General features: G+C 38.2%; 1 protein-coding gene across 1 annotated transcript; it reads right to left on the bottom strand.

Moving 5' to 3' along the window:
* Positions 1–11,475: 11,475 nt before the first annotated feature.
* Positions 11,476–15,094, bottom strand: LOC110287602 (vomeronasal type-1 receptor 90-like). The gene is made up of 2 exons (XM_021154175.2): positions 15,054–15,094; positions 11,476–12,455 (listed from the first exon to the last, which is right to left on the bottom strand). The coding sequence occupies exon 2, from the start codon at positions 12,401–12,403 to the stop codon at positions 11,492–11,494; it is 912 nt and encodes a 303-aa protein (XP_021009834.1). The 5' UTR covers positions 12,404–12,455; positions 15,054–15,094; the 3' UTR covers positions 11,476–11,491.
* Between the last annotated feature and the right edge of the window lie 12,119 nt (positions 15,095–27,213).

Below are 27,213 nucleotides of genomic sequence, written 5' to 3'. Positions count from 1 at the left end.
GAATGGATACAGAAAATGTGGTACATTTACACAATGGAGTACTACTCAGCTATTAAAAAGAATGAATTTATGAAATTCCTAGGGAAATGGATGGACCTGGAGGGCATCATCCTGAGTGAGGTAACCCAATCACAAAAGAACTCACATGATATGTACTCACTGATAAGTGGATATTAGCCCAGAAACTTAGAATACCCAAGATAAAAGATACAATTTTCAAAACACATGAAACTCAAGAAGAATGAAGACCAAAGTGTGGACACTTTGCCCCTTCTTAGAATTGGGAACAAAACACCCATGGAAGGAGTTACAGAGACACAGTTTGGAGCTGAGACGAAAGGATGGACCATCTAGAGACTGCCATGCCTCCATGGGATCCATCCCATAATCAGCCTCCAAATGCAGCCTCCATTGCATACACCAGCAAGATTTTGCTGAAAGGACCCTGATATAGCTGTCTCTTGTGAGGTTATGCCGGGGCCTGGCAAACACAGAAGTGGATGCTCACAGTCAGCTATTGGATGGAACACAGGGCCCCCAATGGAGGAGCTAGAGAAAGCACCCAAGGAGATAAAGGGGTCTGCAACCCTATAGGTGGAACAACAATATGAACTAACCAGTACCCCCGGAGCTCGTGTCTCTATCTGCATATGTATCAGAAGATGGCCTAGTCATCCATCATTGGGAAGAGAGGCCCCTTGGTCTTGCAACTTTATATGCCCCAGTACAGGGGAATGCCAGGGCCAAGAAGTGGGAGTGGGTGGGTAGGGGAGTGGGGGGGAGGGTTTGGGGGGACTTTTGGGATAGCATTTGAAATGTAAATGAAGAAAATATCTAATTAAAAAATAAATTATATATAAAAAATAATAAAAAACATAAAAGGAGTAAGAAAAGTTTTCGACCGCAAGGTATCCATCCTGCTTCCAAAACAGTCATGGTGTACTTCATCCTTACTTGACAGTGACTTCAGGATCTCACTGAGAATTTAATAACTGTTTGGCTGAAAATAAGAAAATACCACTTCTACCAAACATACTTGGGAAAATTAATTTTTTATAGAGCACACAGATGGAAAGATAACTGGGCTGTTGGGCAGGAAATATAACTCAGCCAGCTGGTTGAGTGCATATCTAGAAAGTATTGTGTTTGTGGGAAACCATGAAGAAATTGAACTTTCAAGTTATATGCATAGGTGAGACAGAAGAATTCCAGGTCAAAGGCAAACACAAGACATTCCATAGATGAAAACTCCCTCTAACATACTATTAAACACAAGAACACAGACACCCAAAGAAGGCAAGACCAGAGTAAAAAATTTCTCATGATTTTATACTTAAAACACTATGTATACAAACCACAATAACAACAAGAAAATGAATTGAAAGATCTAAGAGAAAACATGCAAGATACAAATAAAGAAAACCCATCAAATAAAAAACTGAATTTTCCCAGTTCCAGAAAGAAGTGATTGTGAAAGAAGAAAAGCTGAACTCTCCATGAACTCTTCAGCTCAGGGTCCTCTTACCCCTCCCATCTGGAGATTGTTCCCGGAACACACCTGAACTTTTTACCCCAAGGTACCCCCTCCCAATTGGAAACTGCTCCGGGAACATTTTTTAGATAAGGGGTCTCCTGGAACAAACCTAGTCCTACCCCTCCTAACTGAGGACTGTTCCAAGAACATTTTTGAGATAGGGGCCTCCTGGTACTACCCCAGAATGTTCCAATAGATCGAGTACATTGCCAAAATATAGGACACGACCCCTTGGTTATGTAAAGCCCCTTGACAAAGCCCCTTGGTGACGTAAAACTTGTACTTTTTCCCTGGCTATTTCCTATAAAAGCCTGTGAAAATTTGGGCTAATCATCGAATCTCCTCTGCACCTTGCTGGCTGCATGAGTTTCGACCCCAGATATCTGGTATATGTGCTTTTTATGTGCTTTCTTGTCGTTGCTGTATTAAATCTTACTCTCTATACATCTTAAGTTCGGTCTCAGTGTCTTCTTGGGTGCGCGGCTGCCCCGAGGCTTGAGTGAGTGTCTCCCTTTGGGAGTCTTAGAGTCTTTCAATTACTCAAGGTAAACTTTCAAGTCTGGAAAGAGCCCATAGCAATACATCTCAAATGTTAAAGACAGCACATCTAAAATAATATAACTAGCAGTAGAACTTCTATGATTGAAAGAGGAACAAGTTCCCATAACATAAACAGACTAAAACATTTATGTTTCACAAACCAACAATATGGAAATATAAGAAGCATTATTTTGGTCTAAAAAGAGGAATGACCACAGTAGAGAGATTGTACAGTAAAAATATGAAGCCATAATTTCAAAACACAAAGTACCACTGAACACACAAAACCAAAAATCATCAACATGATGACCCGAACTAACTCTCCACTCAAAAGATCAAAAGGGAATGACTTGATCAGGAAACCAAACCGACTTCTGGTCTGAGCCAATGCCTTGAGCAGATCTTGGGCACTAGCTCCACATCAAGTCACAAAACACCCAGAGGAAGCTCCACTCTCCAGTGCTCTAACACACCCAGAATCATAGGTGAGGATGCCACAACATTTTACCCTATTCCAGGAGTAACTGAGACCCATGGGATCCAGGGACACAGGAACACCCACCTGGCCAGTGGCACAGGTTCCATCCAGTCTGAGCCAGTACCCTGAGGAGACCTTGGTCACTGGCTCTGCACACAGTACCACAACACCAGAGCAAGCTTGACTCCCAGGTGTTCTAACACACCCAGGATCCAGTTGCTCTAACATGATCAGGATCACAGTATCTCAGGAGCTGGGTCACACCAGGATTTCAGGATCCCAGAAGCAACTGACTCACAGGAGTTCTGAAACACCCACAATCTCAGGATCACAGGACTCCAGAATCACAGGATCACACAGACAGCTGAACTTTGAGGATTTCTGACATAACCAGGATCACAGGAGAGCTCCAGTCAGAGATAGCTAGGGAAGGTAGCCCTAGAGATAACCAGATAGCAACAGGCAAGTGCAAGAACATAAGCAACAGAAATCAAGGTTACTTTGCATCATCAGAACCCAGTTCTCCTACCATAGTAAGTCCCAGATACCCCATCACAATGGAAAAGCAAGACTTGGATCTAAAATCACTTCTCATGATGATTGATAGAGAACTTTAAGAAGGACATAAATAACTCCATTAGAGAAATAAAGGAGAACACAGGTAAACAGGTAGAAGACCTTAAAGAGGAAACACAAAATATCCCTTAAAGAATTACAGAAAAACATAAACAAACAGGTGAAGGAATTGAGCAAAACCATCCAGGATCTATAATTTGAAATAGATCCATTAAAAAATCACAAAGGGAGACAACTCTGGAGATAGGAAACTTAGGAAAGAGATCAGGAGTCAAAGATGCAAGCATCACCAAGAGAATAGAAGAGACAATATCAGGTGCAGAAGATACCATAAAAATTACTGACACAACTGTCAAAGAAAATGCAAAATGAAAAAATCCCAATACATTCAGAAAATCCAGGACACAATGAGAAAACCAAACCTACGGATAATAGGTATAGAAGTGAGCAAAGATATCCAACTTAAAGGGCCAATAAATATCTTCAAAAAATTAGAGACGAAAACTTGCCCAACAAAAAGAAAGAGATGTCCATGAACATACAAGAAACCTACAGAACTCCAAATAGATTGAACCAGAAAAGAAATTCCTCAAGTCACATAATAATCAAAACACCAAATACACAAAACAAAGAAAGAATATTAAAAGCAGTAAGGGGGAAAGGTCAAGTAACATATAAAGGCAGACCTATCAGAATTATACCAGACTTTTTGCCAGAGATTATAAAAATTATAAGATCCTGGGCACATGTCACAACAGAGTCTAAGAGAACGCAAAAATGCCAGCCCAGGGTACTATACCCAGGAAAACTCTCAATTAACATAGATGGAGAAATCAAGATATTCCATGACAAAGACAAATTTACACAATATCTTTCCACAAATCCAGCCCTACAAAGGATAAGAAATGGAAAACTCCAACACCAAGAGGGAAACTACACCCTAGAAATAGCAAGAGAGTACCATAATGAAAATAAAGCCACAATACTCCAAAAACTATGGAACACAATGAAAGCAGTACTAATAGGAAAACTCATAGCTCTAAGTGCCTCCAAAAAGAAAATGGAGAGAGCACACACTTGCAGCTTGACAGTATACCTTAAAGCTCTTAAAAAAAAAAAAAGAAAAAGAAAAAAGAATGCTTGATGCCCCAAAGTAGGGGAATGTAAGTGTGAGGAGGCAGGAGTGGTTGGGTCTGTGGGGGATTACCCTCACAGAAGCAGGGGGAGGAGGTATGAGATAGGGGTTTTGTGGGGGGGGATCAGAAAAGGGGATAACATTTGAAATGTAAATAACAAAAATATTCAATAAAAAAAGAAAAACCCTTAGAAATGCTTTGCAGTTTCATGAGTTTATCAATTGTTCTTACAGCTAGAGACATTGTTATTCTGTTCATAACCTCTCTCCTGTACCAATGCATTCAAGGGTATTTCCCCCTTTCTCTTCTATGAGATTCAGTGTATCTGTTTTTATTTTTAGGTCTTTTATCCACTTGGACTTGAAGTTTGTGCAGGTTGATAAGTCTGGATCAATTTTTGTTCTCCCACATGTTGACATCCAGCTAGTCAAGCACCATTTGCTGAAGATGCTTCCATTTTTCCATTGTATGGTTTTGGCTTTTATATAAAAAAACAAGTCTATAGGTGTATGTATTTATTTCTGGGTCTTCAATTTCATTCCATTGATCAATGTGTCTGTTGCTGTACCAATACCATGTAGTTTTTATTGGCAGTCCACAGAGAGGGATATCTTTATCAACCCTACATATGACAGAGGGCTAATATCCAAAATTTACAAAGAACTCAAGAAGTTAGACACCAGCAACCCAAATAACCAAATTAAAAATGGCGGTTCAGAACTAACAGAATTCTCAACAGTGGAATCTCAAATGGCTGAGAAGCACTAAAAGAAATGTTCAATGTCCTTAGTCATCATCAAAATGCAAATTAAAAAAAAACTTTTAGGTTCCATCTCAAACACCCATCCAAATGGCTAAGATCAAATTGTCAAGAGATAGCACATGGTGGTGAGGATATGGAGCAAGGGGAACACTCTCCCTTTTCTGGTCGAAATGTAAACTTGTGCAACCACTTTGAAAATCAATTTGGCAGTTTTTCAGAAAACTGGGAATAGTTCTACCTCAAGATCCAGCCATACATACCACTCCTGGGCATACACCCAAAAGATGTTCCACCATCCCACAAGGGCACTTGCTCAATTATGTTCATATCAGCCTCATTCATAATAGCCAGAAGTTGGAAAAAAAAAAAAAACCTAGACGTCCCTCACCTGAAGAATGGATAAAGAAAATGTGGCAAACCTACACAATGCAATACTATTCAGCGATTAATGGCCAAGACATCATGAATTTTGCAGGCAAATGGATGGAACTTGAGATTATCATCCATAGTAAGGTAACCCAGACCCAATAGGAAATGCATGGTACATACTCATAAGTGCATATTAGCCATAAAACACAGGTACCATGATACACAACAGTGACACAAAGAAACTAAAGAAGAAGGAAGGCCCAAGCCAGGAAGATGGAACCTCACTTAGAAGGGAGAATAAAATAGTAATAAGAGGCAGATGGGATGGGAAGGGGAATTGGGAAACTAAGGATCAGGAATGACATGACACATGGCTATTTGGCCATGAAAATGATGGAAATCTGCAACTGATGGGGTTTGGAAGCAGGGGTGCACCTCCAGGACATGACATGACATGACATGACATGGGACAAGAGAGGTGCCCAAGAAACAATGGAGGTGACCTTAACTGTGACTCACTACATTGGGAATGTGGAAGATGAAGAGTACACCTACTGTATACAGACAGGAACACCAATGGGGCCATAGATACACCAACTCACCCACAAAAGTTCAATCCCAAATTTTCCTGTCTACAAGTAATGCAGGCATGTGGGAGGGAGCAGTGACTGAGGGATTGGCCAATCAATAACCATACCCTCTAGAGACCTATCCCATGGGCAAGCACCAGTGCCTAACACTATTAATGATACTCTATTATGCTATTACTCTATTACTCTATTAGACAGGAGCATGGTGTCCTCTGAGAGGCTCTACCCAGCAGATGACTCAGATAAAGAGATTCACGACCAAACAGTGGGTTGGGGATTCTTATGGAAGAATAGGTGAAAGAATTTTATTTGTTGAAGGGGATAGAAACTCCACAGTAAGGCCAAGAGAGTCAATTATCCTGAACCTTTGGGGATCTTACAGTCTGAAACACCAACCAAAGAACATACACAGGCTGGTCCTGGGCCTCCACTCCCATATGTAATATATGTGATGCTTCATGTGGGTTCTGGACTGCTGGAGTGGGTCTTATCCCAAAAGATGTTGCATCTACTTGGTGAGAGACCAGATCTTTTGGGTTCAGATTCCATCTTAGAGAACCTGACCTAGGTTAAACTCGAGTTAACTAGCAAACTGATACGTAGCACCAGTTCCAAGTTACTCCCCCCAAAACTGTGCACCTTGAGGTTTCAAGTCTGCCCCTGGCACTTCACTTCTGAACAACCAGTAGTCAGGAGGAAAACAGAAGTTAAGTTTATGGTTTGTCTCCCAGCACCAGCCACTTATGATAAAGACTGTAATGGCCCTGCAGTCAAATGTGTCCCAGGCTAGAAACACCCTTACTTGTTTGCTTGCCTCTATAAATTCTTTCCTGAAACTAGGCTTGGGGCTCTCCACCTTCCTGTCCTGCTATGCTAGGTTTGATGGGGAGACCAAGTCCAAGCCTGATTAAAGAGACCTAATGTGATTGCATCTGAATCGACTCTTTGGTGGTCTTTTGGGCTTAAGAAACATGTCCCAGCACAACACCATCTGATTCACAATGGGGTCCAAAACTCAAGCTGTGATTATTTCCAGAATCCCAGGATATATAATTTTAAAAGTATGTAAGATATTTGTCTTCGAAGATAATAGGGTTTATGTAAGAAATAGTTCTCACCTCAGAAGTTTCTATAGCCCAGGAACACGTTAAGATTATCGCAAAATTCTGTGTTCTAAAGTTGTAAACATAGTTGTTTTATACATTTATAGAACAAAGAAAATACAAACAAAGATAAATTTAAAATGCATTGGTGGGCATTCAAGAGAGGTGGTTACACTGAGACAGGGCAACCTGTTTATAGAGCAAAGATGTTTTCTGATGACATTGTTAGCCTTTGGATAGGTGGGAGATAAATTAATAGTGCCTAATGGAATTTATGTATTATCATGAGATATAAAATTAACAGTTTCTAAAATGTATTTCTACCTTGCATCATGAAGCGATAGTTTGAATATAGAGTAGGACAAGGAATGGATGTTCCAGAGGCTAAAATAATGTCACGAGTATCTGTTCCTAAAAGTGTCCAGCTTCTCTACAGATCTGAAACTGCAGTCTGTCAACATGCCTCTGCCAACACAGACTCCTTCCAGGAGATTTTGGTTCACAGCCAGACACATGCTCTTTTCAGCAATTCTTATTCACCGCAGAAATAGCACATTTGTTCCCTCACCTGCCTTATAAAGGCTATTATGGCTAGAGAGAACAAATGGAGGCCATTGGAGTTGCTTCTACTGTGGAAAATGTTGAACCCAAACCAATATCACATTCACAGAAAGATTAGAGAAATCAATACCAGCATCAAGGATTAAAAAGGTGCAGAGGTAATGGCTATCCCACTCTTAGTATATATTATTTGGCCTGTATGGAACACATCTGGAAAATTGCATGGTGGAATATTCATTCATGGAAAATGACTCTTGACTGTTATTAACTCAGTGAGGAAGTGACTCCAACTCCAATTGATAAAGCAGATGTGATTTCTTTTCTTGGACTGAGTACAGATTACAAATTACCTTCTGATACTTGTAAGCAGACAGTGACCTCACAAATGCTTTATAAAAATACTTGCTCATAAGTCTCACTAAAGGCATTTTGTTTTTATTTGGCAATTCAGGGAGTTATTCTTACATTTCTACCTCAAACTATATTAATTCTACATCCCTATTTCATAAATTAGTTCAAAGTTATCTTAATCCCATGCCTCTTTTTCAAGATATCATGCCTGGTCCACTATACTGATGACAATACATTCTTGGATTGGGTAAGCAGAACTTAGCAGCCTTTGGGGACTTGCTGATAAAAATGCCTGCACATTAGAAGATGGGAAAATAATTCCAGGCAAAATTCAAGCAGTTTCTTCCTTAGTGAAATTACTAGGAATACAGTATTTTGGGGGTTTGTTAAATAAAAAAAAGATATGCTGGTGCAATAGTGTTAGAAGCTTGTGAGAATAACCAACCGATATCTGAATTGAGTTAAAGCATGGAGTCCATGGGCTTGAATCCATACCCAGCAATGCTTGGGTTGTCAAGAACATGAAACTTTTATATAGGCCTGTGACCAAGGAGAAAACCAAATACTAATGTCCTAGTCAAAGAATGTAGCAATAAAATGACTACTAATGACATACTTATACATCTAAGTCTCAGTCAGCCATCACAAGAGCTCCCTCCAGCAGAAGATGTAAATAAATACACAGATTCACAGCTAGAAAACATGAAGAGAGTGGAGAACATTAAGAAAACTAACCATACATGGGAAGTTTCCATCAAATTCTTTCTCTCAGTGCACAGGGAACTTTGTGGAAGATGTTGTAGAAAGACTAGAGGAGCCAGAATCGATGGAGAACACCAAGGCAAAAAGCTTTCTAAACACAACCCATGGACTCACATATAAACTCAGAGTCAGTGACAGCATGTAGAGGGACTGCAGAGGCTTGTATCCAACGGGGTTCTAGAGCAGACGTAGTGCATACACATCCATCCCTTCCATAACTGAGAAGCTATCTCCTTTTGATAGCCACCTGTAATAAAAATTTAGTTTTCACCTTCTTAGAATTGGGAACAAAACACCCAGGGAAGGAGTTACAGAGACAAAGTTCGTAGCTGTGATGAAAGGATGGACCATTTAGAGACTGCCGTATCCAGGGATCCATCCCATAATCAGCTTCTAAACGCTGACACCATTGCATACACTAGCAAGATTTTGCTGAAAGGACCCAAATATAGCTGTCTCTTGTGAGACGATGCCGGGGCCTAGCAAACACAGGAGTGGATGTTCACAGTCAGCTATTGGATGTATCACAGGGCTCCCAATGGAGAAGCTAGAGAAAGTACCCAAGGAGCTAAAGGGATCTGCAACCCTATTGTTGGAACAACATGATGTACTAACCAGAACCCCAGAGCTCTTGTCTCTAGCTGCATATGTATCGAAAGATGACCTAGTCGGCCATCAATGGAAAGAGAGGCCCATTGGACTTGCAAACTTTATATGCCCCAATATAGGGGAATGCCAGGGCCAAAAGAATGGGAATGGGTGGGTAGGGAAGTGGGGGGCGCTATGGGGGACTTTTGGGATAGCATTGGAAATGTAATTGAGGAAAATATGTAATAAAAATATTAAAAATTAAAAAAAAATTAGTTTTCTTGAAGGGAGTCTTTCTGGAGAAACTAACCACCTCTAAGGGTTGTATCAATGCCATGCCGTCACAGTCAAGCCCAACACAAAACAACCTTAACTGAGTCTTACTGATCCTTTACATATATATTAGGACTTCTATTTTTGTATTTTATGAGATCCCTGTGTGAGAACTTGTGCGTTTCTCTTTTTGGTGCTTTTGCTTTGGCAACTTTTCTTCTGTGTGTTTTGTCTTATTGTGATTCATTTATATTTCATTTATCTTGTTTATTTTGTTGTTGTTACTAAGAGGCATGAATCTTTTCTAAAGAGAGAAAGAAATGGTGTCAATTTGAGTGGGGTAGGAGGTGAGAAAGAACTGGAAAGATTTAGGGGAAGGGAAACCCTAATCAGACTATATAGTATGAAGTATTTCCTCAATGAAAAAAAGCATCATTTTTAAATGTGGGGAGGTATGGTGGTAAACATTTCTAATCCCAGAGCTGGAGAAGCAGACACAGGAGAAGCCTTTGGACCACCATCTTGACACAGGTCACAGAGAGAAAGATGCTCTATTAAGACAGCAGGTGAATGGCAATGGCAAAACAAACAGAAACAGCAGGTGTCTCCTGTCCTCCATGCATATATATACATATATACTTCATCTGTGCACACACATACATACATGCATACAGGTACAAAATGAACACATTTACAACATGTATGTGTATCTAAACAATTTTTATTTACTAATAATATTTATTTTAATAATATTTTAATAATATTTTAATACATGTAAATGAAATGAAGTACAAATAAACAGGCACATGATATTTTCATATAAAATTCATTAAGTAACTGTAGTAAAAAACATTTGAAACTTTAAATTCACAGTATTTTTATGGATCCAGAGAAATTATAATTAGGGAATAGAATTAAAGCTACAATAAAATATTTAAGCTACTCTTGGTGAGAGAGTAGATTGAAATCTTTTCAAGAGAAAGCTTAGAAAGCCACTATCAGCAAGGATCTCCTTTTGAGTAAACTCGGCAGCAAGGGAATATTCATTTTACAAAATACAAAGGAGAAAGAGAAATTTCATGTAGAATATCAAGTTATTGTTTACAATTAACTTAAAAACTCTCTAGTACTTAGCAACAGGAATGTCAAAAGAATGTATATGAATGTCTATGTATAATAATGCAAATTTTAAATAAATCATATGAACAATCCTGCTTTGCTACCTGAAACATTAAAGTTTAATTTTTAAGGAAATTCATTATTCATTCATTCATTTAAATATCAACCAGGGACCCTCTCACAGGGTTCCATCTCACTTCCCTCATCATTTTCTCATCTGAGATGGTGCCGCACACCATTGTATTACCGGACTCAGGCACATAAAGTCTCTGCAGGGTTCGGTGCATCCTCTCCAGCTGAGGCTAGAAAGGCAGTTCTGTTGGGAATGGATTCCATGACAGACAGCAGCTTTAGGAACAGGCACAACTTGTTGGGGTAACCCACATGGAGACTGGGCTATACATCTGCTACATATGTGCTAGGGACATTAAAGTTTAAAAGAAACTGTATTTTAGAAAAAAAATAATTGGTGCTTTACAGAATGACTCCTTATAGCCATCTATAAGTCCAATTTCAGGGGATGTCATGACATCTTCTCACCTCTGTGGGTAGCAGGAATGCACGCATAGATACATGCTGGCTCAACACTCATAGGTATAAAAAAATAATAAATTAGTAGGTTTTTAAAATATTTTTAACTAGGTATTTTCTTATTTTACATTTCAAATGCTATCCCAAAAGTCCCCCATACCCTCCTCCTCCACCCACTCCCCTGCCCACCCACTCCCAGAAATAAAAAAAAATCATTTCAAAAAAACCTCTGGTGGTGCTTTGAGTGCATGTTTTTCAGCATAATTATTATTCTGTTATCAGAACTGATTTGTACCAAAGGAGAAATTGTGGGAAAGGCATACATCACAAACTTCTGAACCCTCAGGATGACTGGGTCATACATCCACAACAGAACTGATATGGTTGAGATGACGAAGTCCACCCAGTACATGACCACAAAGAAAATCACCAGCAGCAAGATAGCCTGAGTGGCTCTTTTCTCAGGAGATGCTCTCAGGTGGCTGATGCTATGTAGGTGCTTACATTGCTTCTGATGTCTACACAAGATAATCACCATGTATGTACTTGTGATCAGCATGACTCCTACAAGAAATACATCTCTGGAGGTTGTCACTGTAAAAATGAATACCCTGATGATATAGTTCATGCGGAAGAGTGAGCAGGATTCAGTGACCTGCATCTGGTTAGTCTCACTCACATTAGTAAAACCACGAACATAGAAGATCCGGTTACTACTGTAGGACAAATTGAAAGACCAAATACACAAGAAAACATAGATCATATATTTTTTTAGTTTTTGTTTAAAATTTGCCAACACTGAGGTATTGGGACTGATAGTGACAGCCTGGAACACACTCAGGAGGCAAGTAGTACAGATAGAGAGGCCTCTCGTCACCCTGCTTATGTAAAATGTTGCCTTACATTTGAAGTCATTATCAATATTCAGTGATGCAAATATGTCTGTAAGCAACAGGTCCCCTCCAGTGAGGAACATCATCATGTGAATAAAGCTGAGTTGACAGGAGATCAAGTCCATGGGTTTAGGTCTGTGACCTATGAGTATGAAAATATAGAAACAAAGAAGAAACATATTGGCTAAGACTCCAAGTCCAGCTTGGAAATAAAGGACATTCTTGAATGCAAACATAAGTGAAACTTCTATTCATCTTAAGAGCATAGAGGATGTTTATTTCAATTATCTGAAAAAAAAATAGAGTAAAATCAAGCTTGTGATACACTTGATAATAAGACTCTATCCTCATTTTATTTTCCTTACTAGTTGAAGTTTGGCTTGTCTCTTCAACATTTTATGTTCCAGATCTTACATCATAGCCTGCATTTTTATATGCTTTCCATGTATCTCCTGTACACATACAATATTATAGACAATAAATACATTCACACATTCAGAATTCATAATTTGTGAGCTTTTATTAACCTTGATTCTCACACCTTAGAAATCCAATCCTGTTGATATATATTGCCTCATTTCATACTTAACATCTAAAACAATCATGGTGAGCACAGAACATTAATCTCATTTGTACACCTGAATAAACTTATGTTGATTTAGAAAATAGTTACAAAAGGTATAAAAAATATTGAGGAGAGCTCATAATTTTACTGAGCTCTATTTTATAACCATCTATGTTATGACTTATAATTCTAATGAAAGCATGGTGCTAATTCATGATAACCCCATCATTTTAATTAGCAAATTTATTCCTCAATTCATCTATTTTATGTTCTATTTCCAAAGAAATCTATAATATGAATTTAAGATTAGATACAGTTGAAGACCAGCAGTGTACTTTCCACAACTTATAATCATTAATTATCATTATAAATATTCATAGGTGGCACCCAATTTAGTTCCTATCCCATCATCTTTTATGACACTGAACTTCAGGTTTAAAAAAACTAACTTCAAGTTTCCATGGCAAAAAACTGTTTTTATTTTCTTTTTGAAGAGAATTGTAAATTAACAGAATGAGAAATTATGGCATTTCAGCAATTCATGCTGATATTTTACCTAACGACCTCTTTCTTCTGTATTTATCTCCCTCCACTCTCTATGGAGCCTATTTTCCTGTTAAGATACTTATACTGTGCGGTTCTGCTTTCTTTTTTTTTTTACCATATACATTTATATAAACATATTCTTATTAAGACAGTGGTAGGTACAATGAATGCATGCCATTAAAATTATTTTTACATATAAAACTATTTTTTATTACATCTTTTCCTCAATTACATTTCCAATATTATCCCAAAAGTACCCCATACCCTCCCTCCTACTTCCCTACCCACCCTTTCCCATTTTTTTGGCCCTGGCGTTCCCCTGTACTGGATGCTCACAGTCAGCTAGTGAATGGATCACAGGGCCCCAAATGGAGGAGCTGGAGAAAGTACCGAAGGAGCTGAAGGGATCTGCAGTCCTATGGGTGGAACAACATTATGAACTAACCAGTACCCTGGAGCTCTTGACTCTAGCTGCAGTTCTGCTTTCTATTGCTCTCACTCTGCCAACCCTATCCTGACAATGGTTTTGTTTTCCTTTCCTGGTTTCTGTAGTTACCACATAATCACACCTGAACATGTAGCATTTGGAGCCTTCAACAAGGCATGTGACATTCAGAGAAACACTATTTTCCAAACATTATGACAAACATGCACTTGCTGAAGATGACCAGATTGTGATGCATCTGGGAATTTCTAGTTTAAAACAGATTCCTTCCCATGTAATGGAAAACAAAGTCCCCAGTGTTATTAATATGTCATCAGCACCCACATATGTTCAATAGTTTTACTCAACAGTCTTATCTTTAGTGCTCATGCTTTTTATTTGGGTTGGTTACCAGGATCAATTTATTATGGAATTAAATGACTTAGTACCTTAAAGTCAGCTTGTGATAGAGAAATAGAAAAAAAACTTCACTGGCTCAGATTCTTGTGAGAAGCCTAATTATATTTTAAACTTCATTAGTATAGTCCCTATATATATGAATGCATGCATATATGTAGAGAAAAATGTAGAAGATAGTGCCTGAGACCATTCCTAAGTATATTTAAACTTGCCAGACTGAAAAAATACTGATAAACATTAAATTAGTTAATATTTGTTTTATACCCTTGTTTAAATTTCATATAAATAAAGTCTGTTACATTAAGAAAGTAGTCAGAGAAAATACAAATTACAATTTAAATGTATCTTAATATGTACACCTGCACACCAATAAATGTCTGTGCTCTGTTTTTAACCCTATAATATATCCCAGGTATTTTGATACAGGGATGAAAAAGTAACACAGTTGACCATACCTAGGTCTCACCATGATCTTAAAATCATCAGAGCATGTTTACAAGAAATTCCTCTGTCAGATATGCTTATTGAAAAGTTGAAACTGGAGCTATATTTTAAATATCTATCAGTGTATAGTCATTGTAAAAAGTTTTGGGCTTGATGATATTTTCATTTAATATATAATACCCATTTATCATCTTCATGATATGAGCCTTTCCTGTCTCTATTCACCCTTCTGCTGGGCTCTGCTCTTTTTCCAATACGCACTTCTACTGTCACATATAAAGTAAGAAATCAAATTAAGTAAAATCCATGTGATTATTAACCATTACACTGATAATTTTGTGTCTGAAAGCATCTCTTTTATTTGCTGATGGTATAACTCAAAAGTAAAATTCTAAGCAGAGACGTTTCTAATCATTTATTTCAGAATCATTCTAACACCTACTTACAGCTCTTACTATAATGAATAGAAAAAGAAACACTCACCCACCTGGGTCTTTGAAAGAAATCTAGGCAGAATGAGATCCGAAGTAGTTATATGGAAGAAATGTCATTAGCTCATCTCCCTCTACACCCATATTTATCATGTCATCTGGAGAGGGCAGTTTTGACTTTATGGTTGTTAGAAAGTGGTACCATCAAATGGAAAAGTGAACTTCCCTAATTCCAGGAGAACACTGGAGTAGAAACAGCTGAGCTCGGGGTTTCCCAGCTGTGAGCTGTTCTCTCTAGGCATTAACTGTGTGTGTGGATTAATTGATACAACTCCTTGTGAACAGCAAAACTAACAACAATAATATTCTATTTAAAATAAATAGAAAAATATTTTACATTCCCCAAGGTATCTACCAGCGACCAAAACATTCATGGCATCCTCCATATGTGCTTGACAGTGGCTTCATGGATTCACCTAAAAATTAACATCTCTTTTGCTAAAATAATAAAAATGTTACCTCCAGCAAAAATGCTTGGGGAAAGCCATTTTTCTTACAAAGGAAAAATATAGGAGGTAATATAATCCTATTATCAGCAGAAATCAGGCTGTTGGACTAGAAATGTGTTTCACTTGGAAGAGTGCATAGAAGTATTGTGTATGTAGGATACCATGAAATACATCAAAACTTGAAATTAGGACTGATGAGATGGCTCAGTGGGTAAGAGCACCCGACTGCTCTTCCGAAGGTCCAGAGTTCAAATCACATGGTGGCTCACAACCATCCGTAACTAGATCTGATTCCCTTTGCTGGAGTGTCTGAAGACAGCTACAGTGTACTTACATATAATAAATAAATAAATAAATAAATAAATAAATAAATAAATAAATAAATCTTTAAAAAAAATAAACTATAGTCACAGGCCAGAAGGCAAAGAGAAGTCAATGGCAAAGACTTCTTTGCCACTAGGATGTAGAACAGTCAGAGGGTAGATGGGGGTAGGGGTTGGGAATGGAATATGGAGTGTAAAAAATAAATTAATTTTTAAAAAAGTGCAAATATGTCCGTCTTATCACAATACACAAAAGTCAACTAAAAATGAATGAAAGCACTCAATGTAAGGCCAGACACACAGAACATGATAGAAAAAAATGTTTGTAATAACCATAAACTCACTGTGCCTGGAAAAGCACTTTCTTAATAGAACACTGCTTATTCAGGCACAAGAACAGCATTTAATCAATGGGATCTTGAACTAAAAATCTTCAACATGGAAAAACACATATTCATTCAGACAAGAGAGAATGAAATAAGATAATTTTACCAACTGAACATCTGGTATATGGCTTGTCTATGTTTTATGAAGTGATAAAACATGATAAACAAAAACTGAATTGTGGAGATTATTCAACGTATACTTCCACATTTCTTTTCATCACCAAAGAAGTCAGGACAGTAATTTCCACAGGACAGGATCTTAGAGGCAGGAGCTGGTGCAAAACATCATGGAGGGGTGATACTTACTGGCTTGCTTCCTCTGACTTTCTTCACCTTTTTTGTATAGGACCTAGTATCACCAGCCCAGGGATGGCACCACCCTAAATTGGCTGGGCCTTCTGCCATTGATTGTGAAAATTGTGAAAATGCTTTACTCAATATGATTGTTCTCCTAGAGACATTTCCTCAACTGAAGCTCCTTGCTTTTTGATGACTGTAGCTTCTGTCAAGTTGACAGAAAATAAGCCAGCACAGGGCTAATACACAGCTTATATAAAGAACTAAAAAAATTGACATAAAAAAAACAAATAATTAAATTTAAAATTGGAGTAGAAACTTAAGCAGAAAATTTTCAAAAGAGGAAACTCAAATGGCTTGGAAACATTAAAAAAATTCAACTTCAATAGTCATCAGTGTAATGCAAATTAAAACTACTTTAAGATTTAACCTGATTCCTGAAAGAATGGCCAACATGAGTAATAGCAATGGCACCACAGACAGGCAAAGATGTGGAATAAGAACACTCATGTGATGCTCTTGGTAGTACAAACTTGTCCATTCACTATGGAATCAGTGTGGTGGTTCCTCAGGAAGCTGGGAATAGATCTAGTTCAAGACACAGCTATACCACTACTGGTCCCAATCTACTACAGAGACATTGCTTATTTATAAATATTCGGATACTAAAAAAACAAAAAAAAACAAAAAAAAAACTAGATATCCCTAAACAGATGAATGAGTAAAGATGAATGAGTAAACAGATGAATGAGTAAAATGTGGCATATGAAGTGGAAATTTCTGTTTTTGTTGGAGACTCAGTTGTGTCATGTAGTATTTTTCTGGAAACAGGCTTATGTAAGGTTGTTTTGCTGAGAACAGACACATGATGTTTTTCTTGAAGCTTTCTGGTAAAAGGGCATCTAATGGTTCACTTGAGTGGATGCTTGAGAGGAAATGTGATGTTTTAAAAGAGTATATGTATAACCCAGTGGACAATGGATTTTGCTCTTGCATTCATTTGCCTTGCTTACTTCACAGATCTTTGCTTGTTGTGACTTCACATAGAGAAAAACACCAAAGAACTTCTGGTGATAATACAGCACCTTCTTTCTGCTTCTGCAGACTCAGGAGGGTTAGTGGAGCCTGGTGTTTTCTTCTGCATGGAACTACTGCTACTGATTCATTTTTGGTGATGCCAAGTGGACTGAACTGCAGATAACAAAAATTTGTTTCATCCTAAACAACTATCTCTAAACAGATCCATAATTCTACTTTCTTAGTAACTCTTCTTTTCTCCTGCCTCCTCTGGTCGGTGGTGTGCTAGAAGGGAAGTTGAAGCATTGAAGAACCACAATTACAGTAGCTTTTGAAAACTCTAAGCATGCAGGAGGCTGTCAACATTGTTTAGGCATAATGGGTAACCCTACTTCTAATGTATTAGAGGAAAAAGCAGGTTTTTGATGGGTTAGCAAAAGGTATATAAGGACATTGGCAAAATAACAGGTACTGTCACAGTGTGATCCCTGGAGGGTTTTTTTGTTTGTTTGTTTGGTTGGTTGGTTTTTTGTTTTGTTTTGCTTTGTTTTGTTTGTTTGTTTGGTTGGTTGGTTTTGTTTTATAGTCCTCATGATTACCATTTTGAAAAAAAAATTCATGCGAAAGGGGAAAATTCAGAAGGATTCTCAATTATCTTGTGTTAGAAAGATTATATGGTTATGCTCTTAGAGAGTTTGCATACAGGTAGAGGTCAGAAAGTATAAAGAGCCTGTTGGGGGTAAACAACAGGGTTAAGACTTGGTGTTTGGCCGGGCGTGGTGGCGCACGCCTTTAATCCCAGCACTCGGGAGGCAGAGGCAGGCGAATTTCTGAGTTCGAGGCCAGCCTGGTCTACAAAGTGAGTGCCAGGACAGCCAGGGCTACACAGAGAAACCCTGTCTCGAAAAAACCGAAAAAACCAAAAAAAAAAAAAAAAAAAAAAAGACTTGGTGTTTGAGACTGAAAATTTACCACTCAAAAGGAAGAGGGAAGCAAACAGCAAAGTAGACTGGAAGGTAAACTTCTGCCCCATCCTGCTCCATGTATTTTCACTGTCAGGTAAGGTTCCCAGAGCACCTCAGTGAGACAAGGGTCTGGGAAGAGCAAGAGGAGGTAAAAGGACAATGTGTGAATGTTTAGGCAAGTGCTCCATCTGAATATTTGCTTGGGTGTATACACGCACCTTCAGTCTTTCCAGTTTTTGTACAGCATATGACTGCAAATGATGGGGGTCATGCTTATAATGAGCTGAAATAGCATTCAGTAGAAATTACAGACTTATAGCATTTTAAAGAGGCCATTATATTGTATGGCTTGCATTCTCCATTTGTTAAAAAAATGTTAAGTAACTGGGCTACACAGCATAGAGTTTCCCAAGAATGGACTGGATTAATGTTAGCTGCACTAGAAGGTAGACAATATTTGTTAAGGAATTAAACCAGAAAAATAAAACAACATAATTTAGCAAGGGGGAATCAATGTTACTAAATACTAACTCCTCTGTGAAGGGCATTATTTTGACTTACAAGAACAAATCAGACCTAATAATGTCATAATTGAACAATGTCATATGGTCAGTGTATGATGTGGTTATGAGGGAAGAGCTGGGTGGGGCTGAGGGATCCATCTCATTTACTAATGTAATACAGGACCTTGCAGAAGCCTTTACCAACTTCTTACAGAGATTGCACTCATATGTTAATAGAACCATATCAGAATCTGAAACTAGATAGTCATTGATAGAAACCTTGGCACTTGAAAATGTAAATACAGAATGTAAGAGAGAAACCAGACTATCAAAAGCAAGACGAGCCCTGATAGATGAATGGATCAAAGACAACTGGTATTTCTTCTCAGAAGCATAATGCCAACATCATGGGGGCTACTCAGCTAGAAGATTTAGGAATCAAAATGACAGATGCTTTAATTGTGGTGAATTTGTTCATTTCCATAGAAATTGTAAGGCTAATAGATTTAGAGGACAAAATAGAAGGCATATTGACTATGGAGAATATGGTATTCTCAGAAGAAAGCAAGCAGGTTGTTGCTGCAATAAAGCACAAAGGCATTCAGGGTATTGCAGAAACTGTGGAAAGAGCAAACATTGGTCAAAGGATTACAGGTCCAAGAGAGACATACAAGGTAAGAATCTTGCCGTTGGGAAATGAACAGAGTGGCCTATCAGCTCAAGGTCCTGCAGCAAACAGTATGTGCCATCCTCCTTTGGTAAGCCAGAAGGTACCAGGTGGGCAAGAAAATCAATACTTTCCCAAACGTTTTCAGAATATAGCTTGGCCACTTCACAACTTTTACATACAGTTTATTGGAACTAGTAAATTATCATGAATAAGATAAAGTAACTGATAGATTAACTGTATTATACCAGAAGGACAAACAGGAAAGTTGAGACCTTGTGTGGCAGACATAGACATACATTTCTGGGGAAGGGATCTTTTACAATGGGGTACTCAAAATAATCCTGAGATTCCAAGGACAGTAAATGTGAAAATTAGGGTTGATATGATAAATGTTCCTTGGGAAGTTATTGATATGAGTAATTTACAACAATCACATGCTGTCCTCATTGTACAAAGACAGGACACCATAGAGATTGAGTTTCCAAATTTATAAAAGGTGCCACTGCTGACATACTAACAGCTTGCCCCTAAAATTGTTGTTAATCATACATGGTAACAGCAGTGGCCCATAACAAATAAAAAATGGCAGGCACTTGAATAACTGGTTAAAGAGCAGTGGGAGGCTCAACATATCCAAGAGTCCACCAGTCCATTGAATTCCACTGTGTTTGCTGAAAAAAAAAAAGAGGAAAATGGAATATGATCTTGAATTTAAGAATAGTTAATAGAGTAATTCAACGAATGGTTTCTTTACATCCTGGACTTTCTTTACTAACTTTGTTACTATGATCTTGGCCTATAATAATAACTGACTTGAAAGACTGCATTTTTAATAATACCTTTGCATGATCAGGATAGGGAAAGGTTTGCTTTCTCAGTACCTACTACAACCAACAGTTGCTCAATGAAAACATACCACTAGAAGATACTTCCTCAGAGAACATTAAATTGTTGAACTTTATATCAATATTTTATGCAACCACTATTAGAAATAATTGCTAAGCAATTTCCTTAATTTATCATTTATCATTATATAGATGACATTTTGTCAGCTGATTCTGAAAAAATGTTTTAAAGAATATGCTTAAGGAAATACAAAAAAGTCTGCCATGTTGGGAGTCATGAATAGATACAAAGAGGAGATTCACTGAATTGACTGGGTTTTTAAATAATTTCACAAAAATTTGACCACGGAATGTACATATCAGTAGGAACCAATTGTTAACTCTTAATGATTTTCAAAAATTAATGGGAGATATTAAATGGCTGAGGTCTAAAATTGGATTAGGTCCATATGAATTTAGTAATTTGTTTCAATCAATACAAGGACATTCAAATTTATCCAATCTACTGTGTCTAACAGCTGAAGCAATAAAAGTGAAATCTCCTGTACATCAAAGACAGAAAGATGCATATGTAGTTAGTTGATCCTAAATTTGACTGTATCTTGGTCATTTTGCCTTCAACTCATTATCCTTTTGAGCTAAGTATGCAAAGGGAAGATATTATTATGGAATGGATATTCTTAATTCATACACAATGTTAAAATTGAAGACATATATAAAAGATTTCTGAATTAATTATAAAATGTAGAATAAGTCTATGCCAATTGTCAGGAAAAGATCCAGCCAAAATTGTAATATTTTTTACTAATGCTGAGACTATGCCATTATGATTTATCAATGAAGATTGGCAAAGAGCTTCTAGTAACTATTTGGGAGAAATTCATAACAAATATCTGCAAAACAAGTATACAGTTTATTTATGAAGTAAATGGGTTCTTCCATATATAATAAAGATAACACCATTTTCAGAGGCACCAACATTCTATATAGATGCAAACAAGATGGGTATGGTAGGATGGAAGTCAGACATAATAAGAAAGGTGATCAAAAGTCCATATTCCTCAATTCATAAATCAGAATTGTATATACTCTTATGGTATTATTATTTTATCCTGAATAAGTTATTATAATTACTGAGTCTTTATATGCAGAAATTTGTTTTGAATATAGAAATTGCTGAATTTTTTTCTGATTGCTCAGAATTAAATTTGTAATTTATACAAATTCAACAGGCTTTCAGAAGTAGAAAATATTCATATTTTACTCATATTCCGTCTCCTACAGGTTTACCATCCATTGGGTCCTCTGGGGTTCTAGATCTTTGCTCGACTGGAGATGAGCCTGTCTGTGTGCAGCCCACTGCCCCAAATGTATCCAATAATCTGAAGTAATGAAAGCAGTTTCACTGTTCCATGTGTTCCTGGACCATCATGTCTAATGGAGATCTTCTGTACTTTTTGTCTTCTTTCTCCTCCCTTCTTCTCTATTCTCCTTCTTGTTCTGATTCACCTCTTTTCTCCTTCTGGTCCATACCTCCAATCTCCAACTTGGTAACTAAAATCTTGACAACCTTTCTATTCTCTAAAATAATTAGCTCAAGCCACTTTTATTTTACCAAACATTTTAAATTTGGAAGTAAGGTTTACATAACAAATACAAGGCCACTGAACTTGAGAATCCCTTCCTCATGGGAAATTAGATCTTGTAGTGCAGAATTGAACACACACACACACACACACACACACACACACACACACACACACACATCAGAGCTAGAACAACCACCAAGAGTATGACTCCAATTGTACTTGTTATACCATATCTGATCTGTAAGCAGATAGTGACCTCAAAGATGCTTTTTAAAAATACTTGGTCACAATCACAAAAGAACTCAAATGATATGTACTCACTGATAAGTGGATATTAGTCCAGAAACTTAGTATACCTGAGATATAAGATACAATTTGCAAAACACATGAAACTGAAGAAGAACGAAGACCAAAGTGTGGACACTTTGCCCCTTCTTAGAATTGGAAACAACCACCCATGGAAGGAGTTACAGAGACAAAGTTTGGAGCTGAGACAAAAGGATGGACCATCTAGAGACTGCCATATCCAGGGATCCATCCCATAATTAGCCTCCAAATGATGACACCATTGCATACACTAGCAAGTGTTTGCTGAAAGGACCCTGATAATAGCTGTCTCTTGTAAGACTAGGCCGGGGCCTAGCAAACACATAAGTGGATGCTCACAGTCAGCTATTGGATGGATCACCGGGCCCCCAATGGAGGAGCTAGAAAAAGTATCCAAGGAGCTAAAGAGATCTGCAACCCTGTAGGTGCAACAACATTCTGAACTAACCAGTACCCCAGAGCTCTTGACTCTAGCTCCATATGTATCAAAAGATGGCCTAGTAGACCATCACTGGAAAGAGAGGCCCATGGACACGCAAACATTATATGCCCCAGTACAGGTGAACGCCAGGGCCAAAAAGTGGGAATGGGTGGGTAGGGAAGTGGGGGGGGGAGGGTATGGGGGACTTTTGGGATAGCATTGGAAATGTAATTGAGGAAAATACGTAATAAAAAAATAAAATAAATACTTGGTCATCAATAAAATAACTTCTGGAGTAGTCATGATCCCTGACCTCAGGTTCTACTACAGAGCAATAGTGACAGTAACAGCATGGTATTGATACCCCCCCCTCGCCAAAAAGCCACATACCTTTGGAGACTTGACTTTTTATAAAGATGCAAAAATCATAAAATTGATAAAAGAAAATATCTTCAATATATGGTTCTGGTTTAACTAGATGTCTTCATGTAAATGAATGAAATAGAACCATATTTTTCACCCTGCACAAAACTCAAGCCCAAGTGTATCAAGGTCCTCAAGATAAAACCAAATACACTAAATATAACGGAAGGGAAATTGGAAAATAGCTTTGAACACATTGGTTCATGAGACAATTTCCTGAACAGAACAACAATGGCTCAAGCTCTAAGATCAACAACTGATTAATGGGACCTCATGAAACTGCAAAGCTTCTGTAAGGCAAAGGACACTGTAAATAGGATGAAAAGGCAGTCTACAGATTTGGAAAGATCTATATATGACAGAGGACTAATCTGCAAAATGTATAAGGAACTCAAGAAATTAGACACCAACAACCCAAATAACCCAATTAAAAAATGGGGCATATAGCTATATAGAATTCTCAACAAAGGAATCTTGAATGGCTGAGAAGCACTTAAAGAAAACTGATAAGTGGATATTAGCCCAAAACTTAGGATACCCAAGATATAAGATACAATTTGCTAAACGCATGAAACTCAAGAAGAATGAACACCAAAGTGTGGACACTGTGCACCTTCTTAGAATTGGAACAAAACACCCAGGGAAGGAGTTACAGAGACAAAGTTCGTAGCTGTGATGAAAGGATGGACCATTTAGAGACTGCCGTATCCAGGGATCCATCCCATAATCAGCTTCTAAACGCTGACACCATTGCATACACTAGCAAGATTTTGCTGAAAGGACCCAAATATAGCTGTCTCTTGTGAGACGATGCCGGGGCCTAGCAAACACAGGAGTGGATGTTCACAGTCAGCTATTGGATGTATCACAGGGCTCCCAATGGAGAAGCTAGAGAAAGTACCCAAGGAGCTAAAGGGATCTGCAACCCTATTGTTGGAACAACATGATGTACTAACCAGAACCCCAGAGCTCTTGTCTCTAGCTGCATATGTATCGAAAGATGACCTAGTCGGCCATCAATGGAAAGAGAGGCCCATTGGACTTGCAAACTTTATATGCCCCAATATAGGGGAATGCCAGGGCCAAAAGAATGGGAATGGGTGGGTAGGGAAGTGGGGGGCGCTATGGGGGACTTTTGGGATAGCATTGGAAATGTAATTGAGGAAAATATGTAATAAAAATATTAAAAAAAAAAGAAAAGTTCAAAGTGCCTAGTCATCACTGATATGTAAATAAAATAATTCTCAAGTTCTATGTTTAATTTTAATTTCCATTCCAGTTGTTGTACCTCACCACCCCTTCCCACAGTTCCTTCTCCAATTCCTCCTCCTTCTTGCCTCCAAGAGGGTGCTTTCCACCCCACCAGGTCTATCCCTTTCCTAGGACCTCAAGGGTCTCAAGGATTCAGCACATCATCTCCCTCTGAGTACAGAAAATGTAGTCCTCTGCCCAGGGCCTTGGATGAGCCAGTGTATGGTGTATGCTCCTGGTTGGTTGCTCAGTCTCTGGGTGCTTCATTGAGACTGCTGGTTTTCCTACAGGCTCATACTCCCCTTTTCAGCTTTTTCAGTCCTTCCCATAATTCAACCAAAGGGGTCAACAACTTCAGTCCAATGAATGGTTATAAGTATATGCTTCTGTCTCATTCAGTTGCTGGTGGGGCCTCTCTGAGGACAGCCATGCCAGGCTCCTCTCTGATAGCAGAACAGCATAATAGTGTCAGGCCTTGCCCACCCCCCTCCCACTCCCTGCCATGAGAGGGATCCAAAGTTGGGCCAGCCATTGGACCTCCTTTCCTTCAGTCTCTTCTCTATTTTTGTCCCTCCAGTTCTTTTTGACAGGAATAATTCTGGGTCAGGAATTTTGACTGTGGGTTAGTAACCCTGTCCTTCCCCTTGAGGCCTTGTTTGTCTACTAGAGGTAGACTTTTTGAGTACTCTTCTACCAGTGTTGGTAGTTTTGTCTAAGGCCATCCTAAATGAGTCCTGAGAGTGTCTTACTTCTCTGTTCTCTGGTACTCTCTAGAGGTTACCTCTACCTAACACTCCTAGGGGATGCTATTTCCATTTATTCCCATTGCCCTGTAGGAGTCTCTCCTGTCTCTCACCCACATATCTGATCCTGTTTTACTTTTACTGTCCCCCTCTGCTCTTCCACTTAGGTCCCTCCATCCTTCTGCCTCTTGTGATTAGTTTCTTCCCAGTCTAGTTGTCACTGAAGCCTCCTCACTTGGGCATTTCTGCTTCTTACATTTCTTATGATCTGTAGGTTGTATCCTAGGTATTCTGTGTTCTTGGCTAATACCCACTTATCAGTGAGGACATATCATGAATGTACTTTGGGTTATGAGTTACCTCACTCAGGATGATATTTTCTAGTTCCATCCATTTGCCTGCCAAATCCATGATGTCCTCATTTTTAATAGCTGAATAGTATACCATTATGTTAATTAACCACATTTTCTGTATCCATTCTTCTGTTGAGGGGCATCTGAATTACTTCCAGTTTCTGGCTATTACAAATAAGCCTTCTATGAACATGGTAGAGCATGTGTCCTTGTGGTATAGTGGGGCATCTTTTGAATTTATGCCCAAAAGTGGTATAGCTGGATCTTGAGGTAGAACTATTTCCAATTTTCCAAAAAAACACCAGATTGATTTCTAGAGTGTTTATCTCAGTTTGTAATCCCACCAATGATGGAGGAATGTTCCTTTTTTTTCCATATCCTTGTCAGCATGTGCTGTCACTTGAGATTTTTTATTTTAGCCATATTGATTGGTGTGAACTAGAATTTCAGGGCTGTTTAGATTTGCAATTCTCTGACAACCGAGGACTTTGAATATTTCTTTTAGTGCTTCTCAGCCATTTAGGATTCTTCTGCTGTGAATTCTGTTTATCTCTGTACCCCATTTTTAATGGTGTTATTTGAGTTTTTGGAAGTTACCTTCTTGAGTTCTTTATACATTTTGGATATTGGTCCTCTGTCGGATGAAGGATTACAGAAGTTTTTTCCTCATCCTGTAGGTGGCCAGTTATCCTATTCACTGTATCTTGTGCCTAACAGAAGCAGTTCAGTTTCATGAGGCCCCATTTGTCAACTGTTGACCTTTGAGCCTGAGGCATTGGTATTCAGTTCATGAAAATTTCCTCTGTGCCAATGAGTTTGAGGCTCTTTTCTACTTTCTCTTTCATGAGATTCAGTGTATTTGGTTTTATGTAGAGGTCCTTAATCCACTTGGATGTGAGCTTCGTGCAAGGTTGTAAATATGAATCTATTTTAATTCTCCTACATACAGATTACTAGTTAAACCAGCATAATCTATTGAAGATAGGTTTTTTGACTGTATGTTTTTGGCTTCTTGCCAATGATCTAGTGTTCATATGTGTATGGCTTTACTTCCGGGGTTTTGATTCATATTCCGTTGTTTGACCTGTCAGTCTCTGTATCAATACCCCATGGTTTTAATCAGTATTGCTTTGTAGTACAGCTTGAGATCAGGTGTGGTGGTTCCCCCAAAAGTTCTTTTATTTTTGAGAATTGTTTTCAATATCCTGGGTTTCTTGTTTTTCCATATGAAGTTGACATTTACTCTTTTTATATCTGTGAAGAATTGTGTTGGAATTTTGATGGAGATTGCATTGATTCTGCAGATTGTTTTTAGGAAGATGGCCATTTTCACTGTGTTAATCTTACCTATCCAAGAGCATGGGAGCTCTTTCCATCTTCAGAGGTCTTCTTCTATTTCTTTTTACAGGGATTTGAATGTCTTGTCATACAATTCTTCCACTTGCTTGGTACGATTTACATGAAGACATTTTATACTGTGTGTCCATTGTGAGGTGTGTTGTTTCCCTATTTTCTTTCTCAGCACCATTTATCATTTGTATAAAGGAAGGCTACTGATTTGATTGAATTAATTTTTTATCCTCCAATTTTGCTG

This window comes from Mus caroli, unplaced genomic scaffold (assembly GCF_978045245.1).
Source record: "Mus caroli unplaced genomic scaffold, Mus_caroli_1 scaffold_7, whole genome shotgun sequence".
Classification (NCBI taxonomy): Eukaryota; Metazoa; Chordata; class Mammalia; order Rodentia; family Muridae; genus Mus; species Mus caroli.
This window is presented reverse-complemented; position numbering and strand designations above follow the sequence as displayed.

Coding starts and splice junctions, on each gene's coding strand:
- LOC110287602 (XM_021154175.2), bottom strand. CDS start 12,403: ATGTTTGCATTCAAGAATGTCCTTTATTTCCAAGCTGGACTTGGAGTC.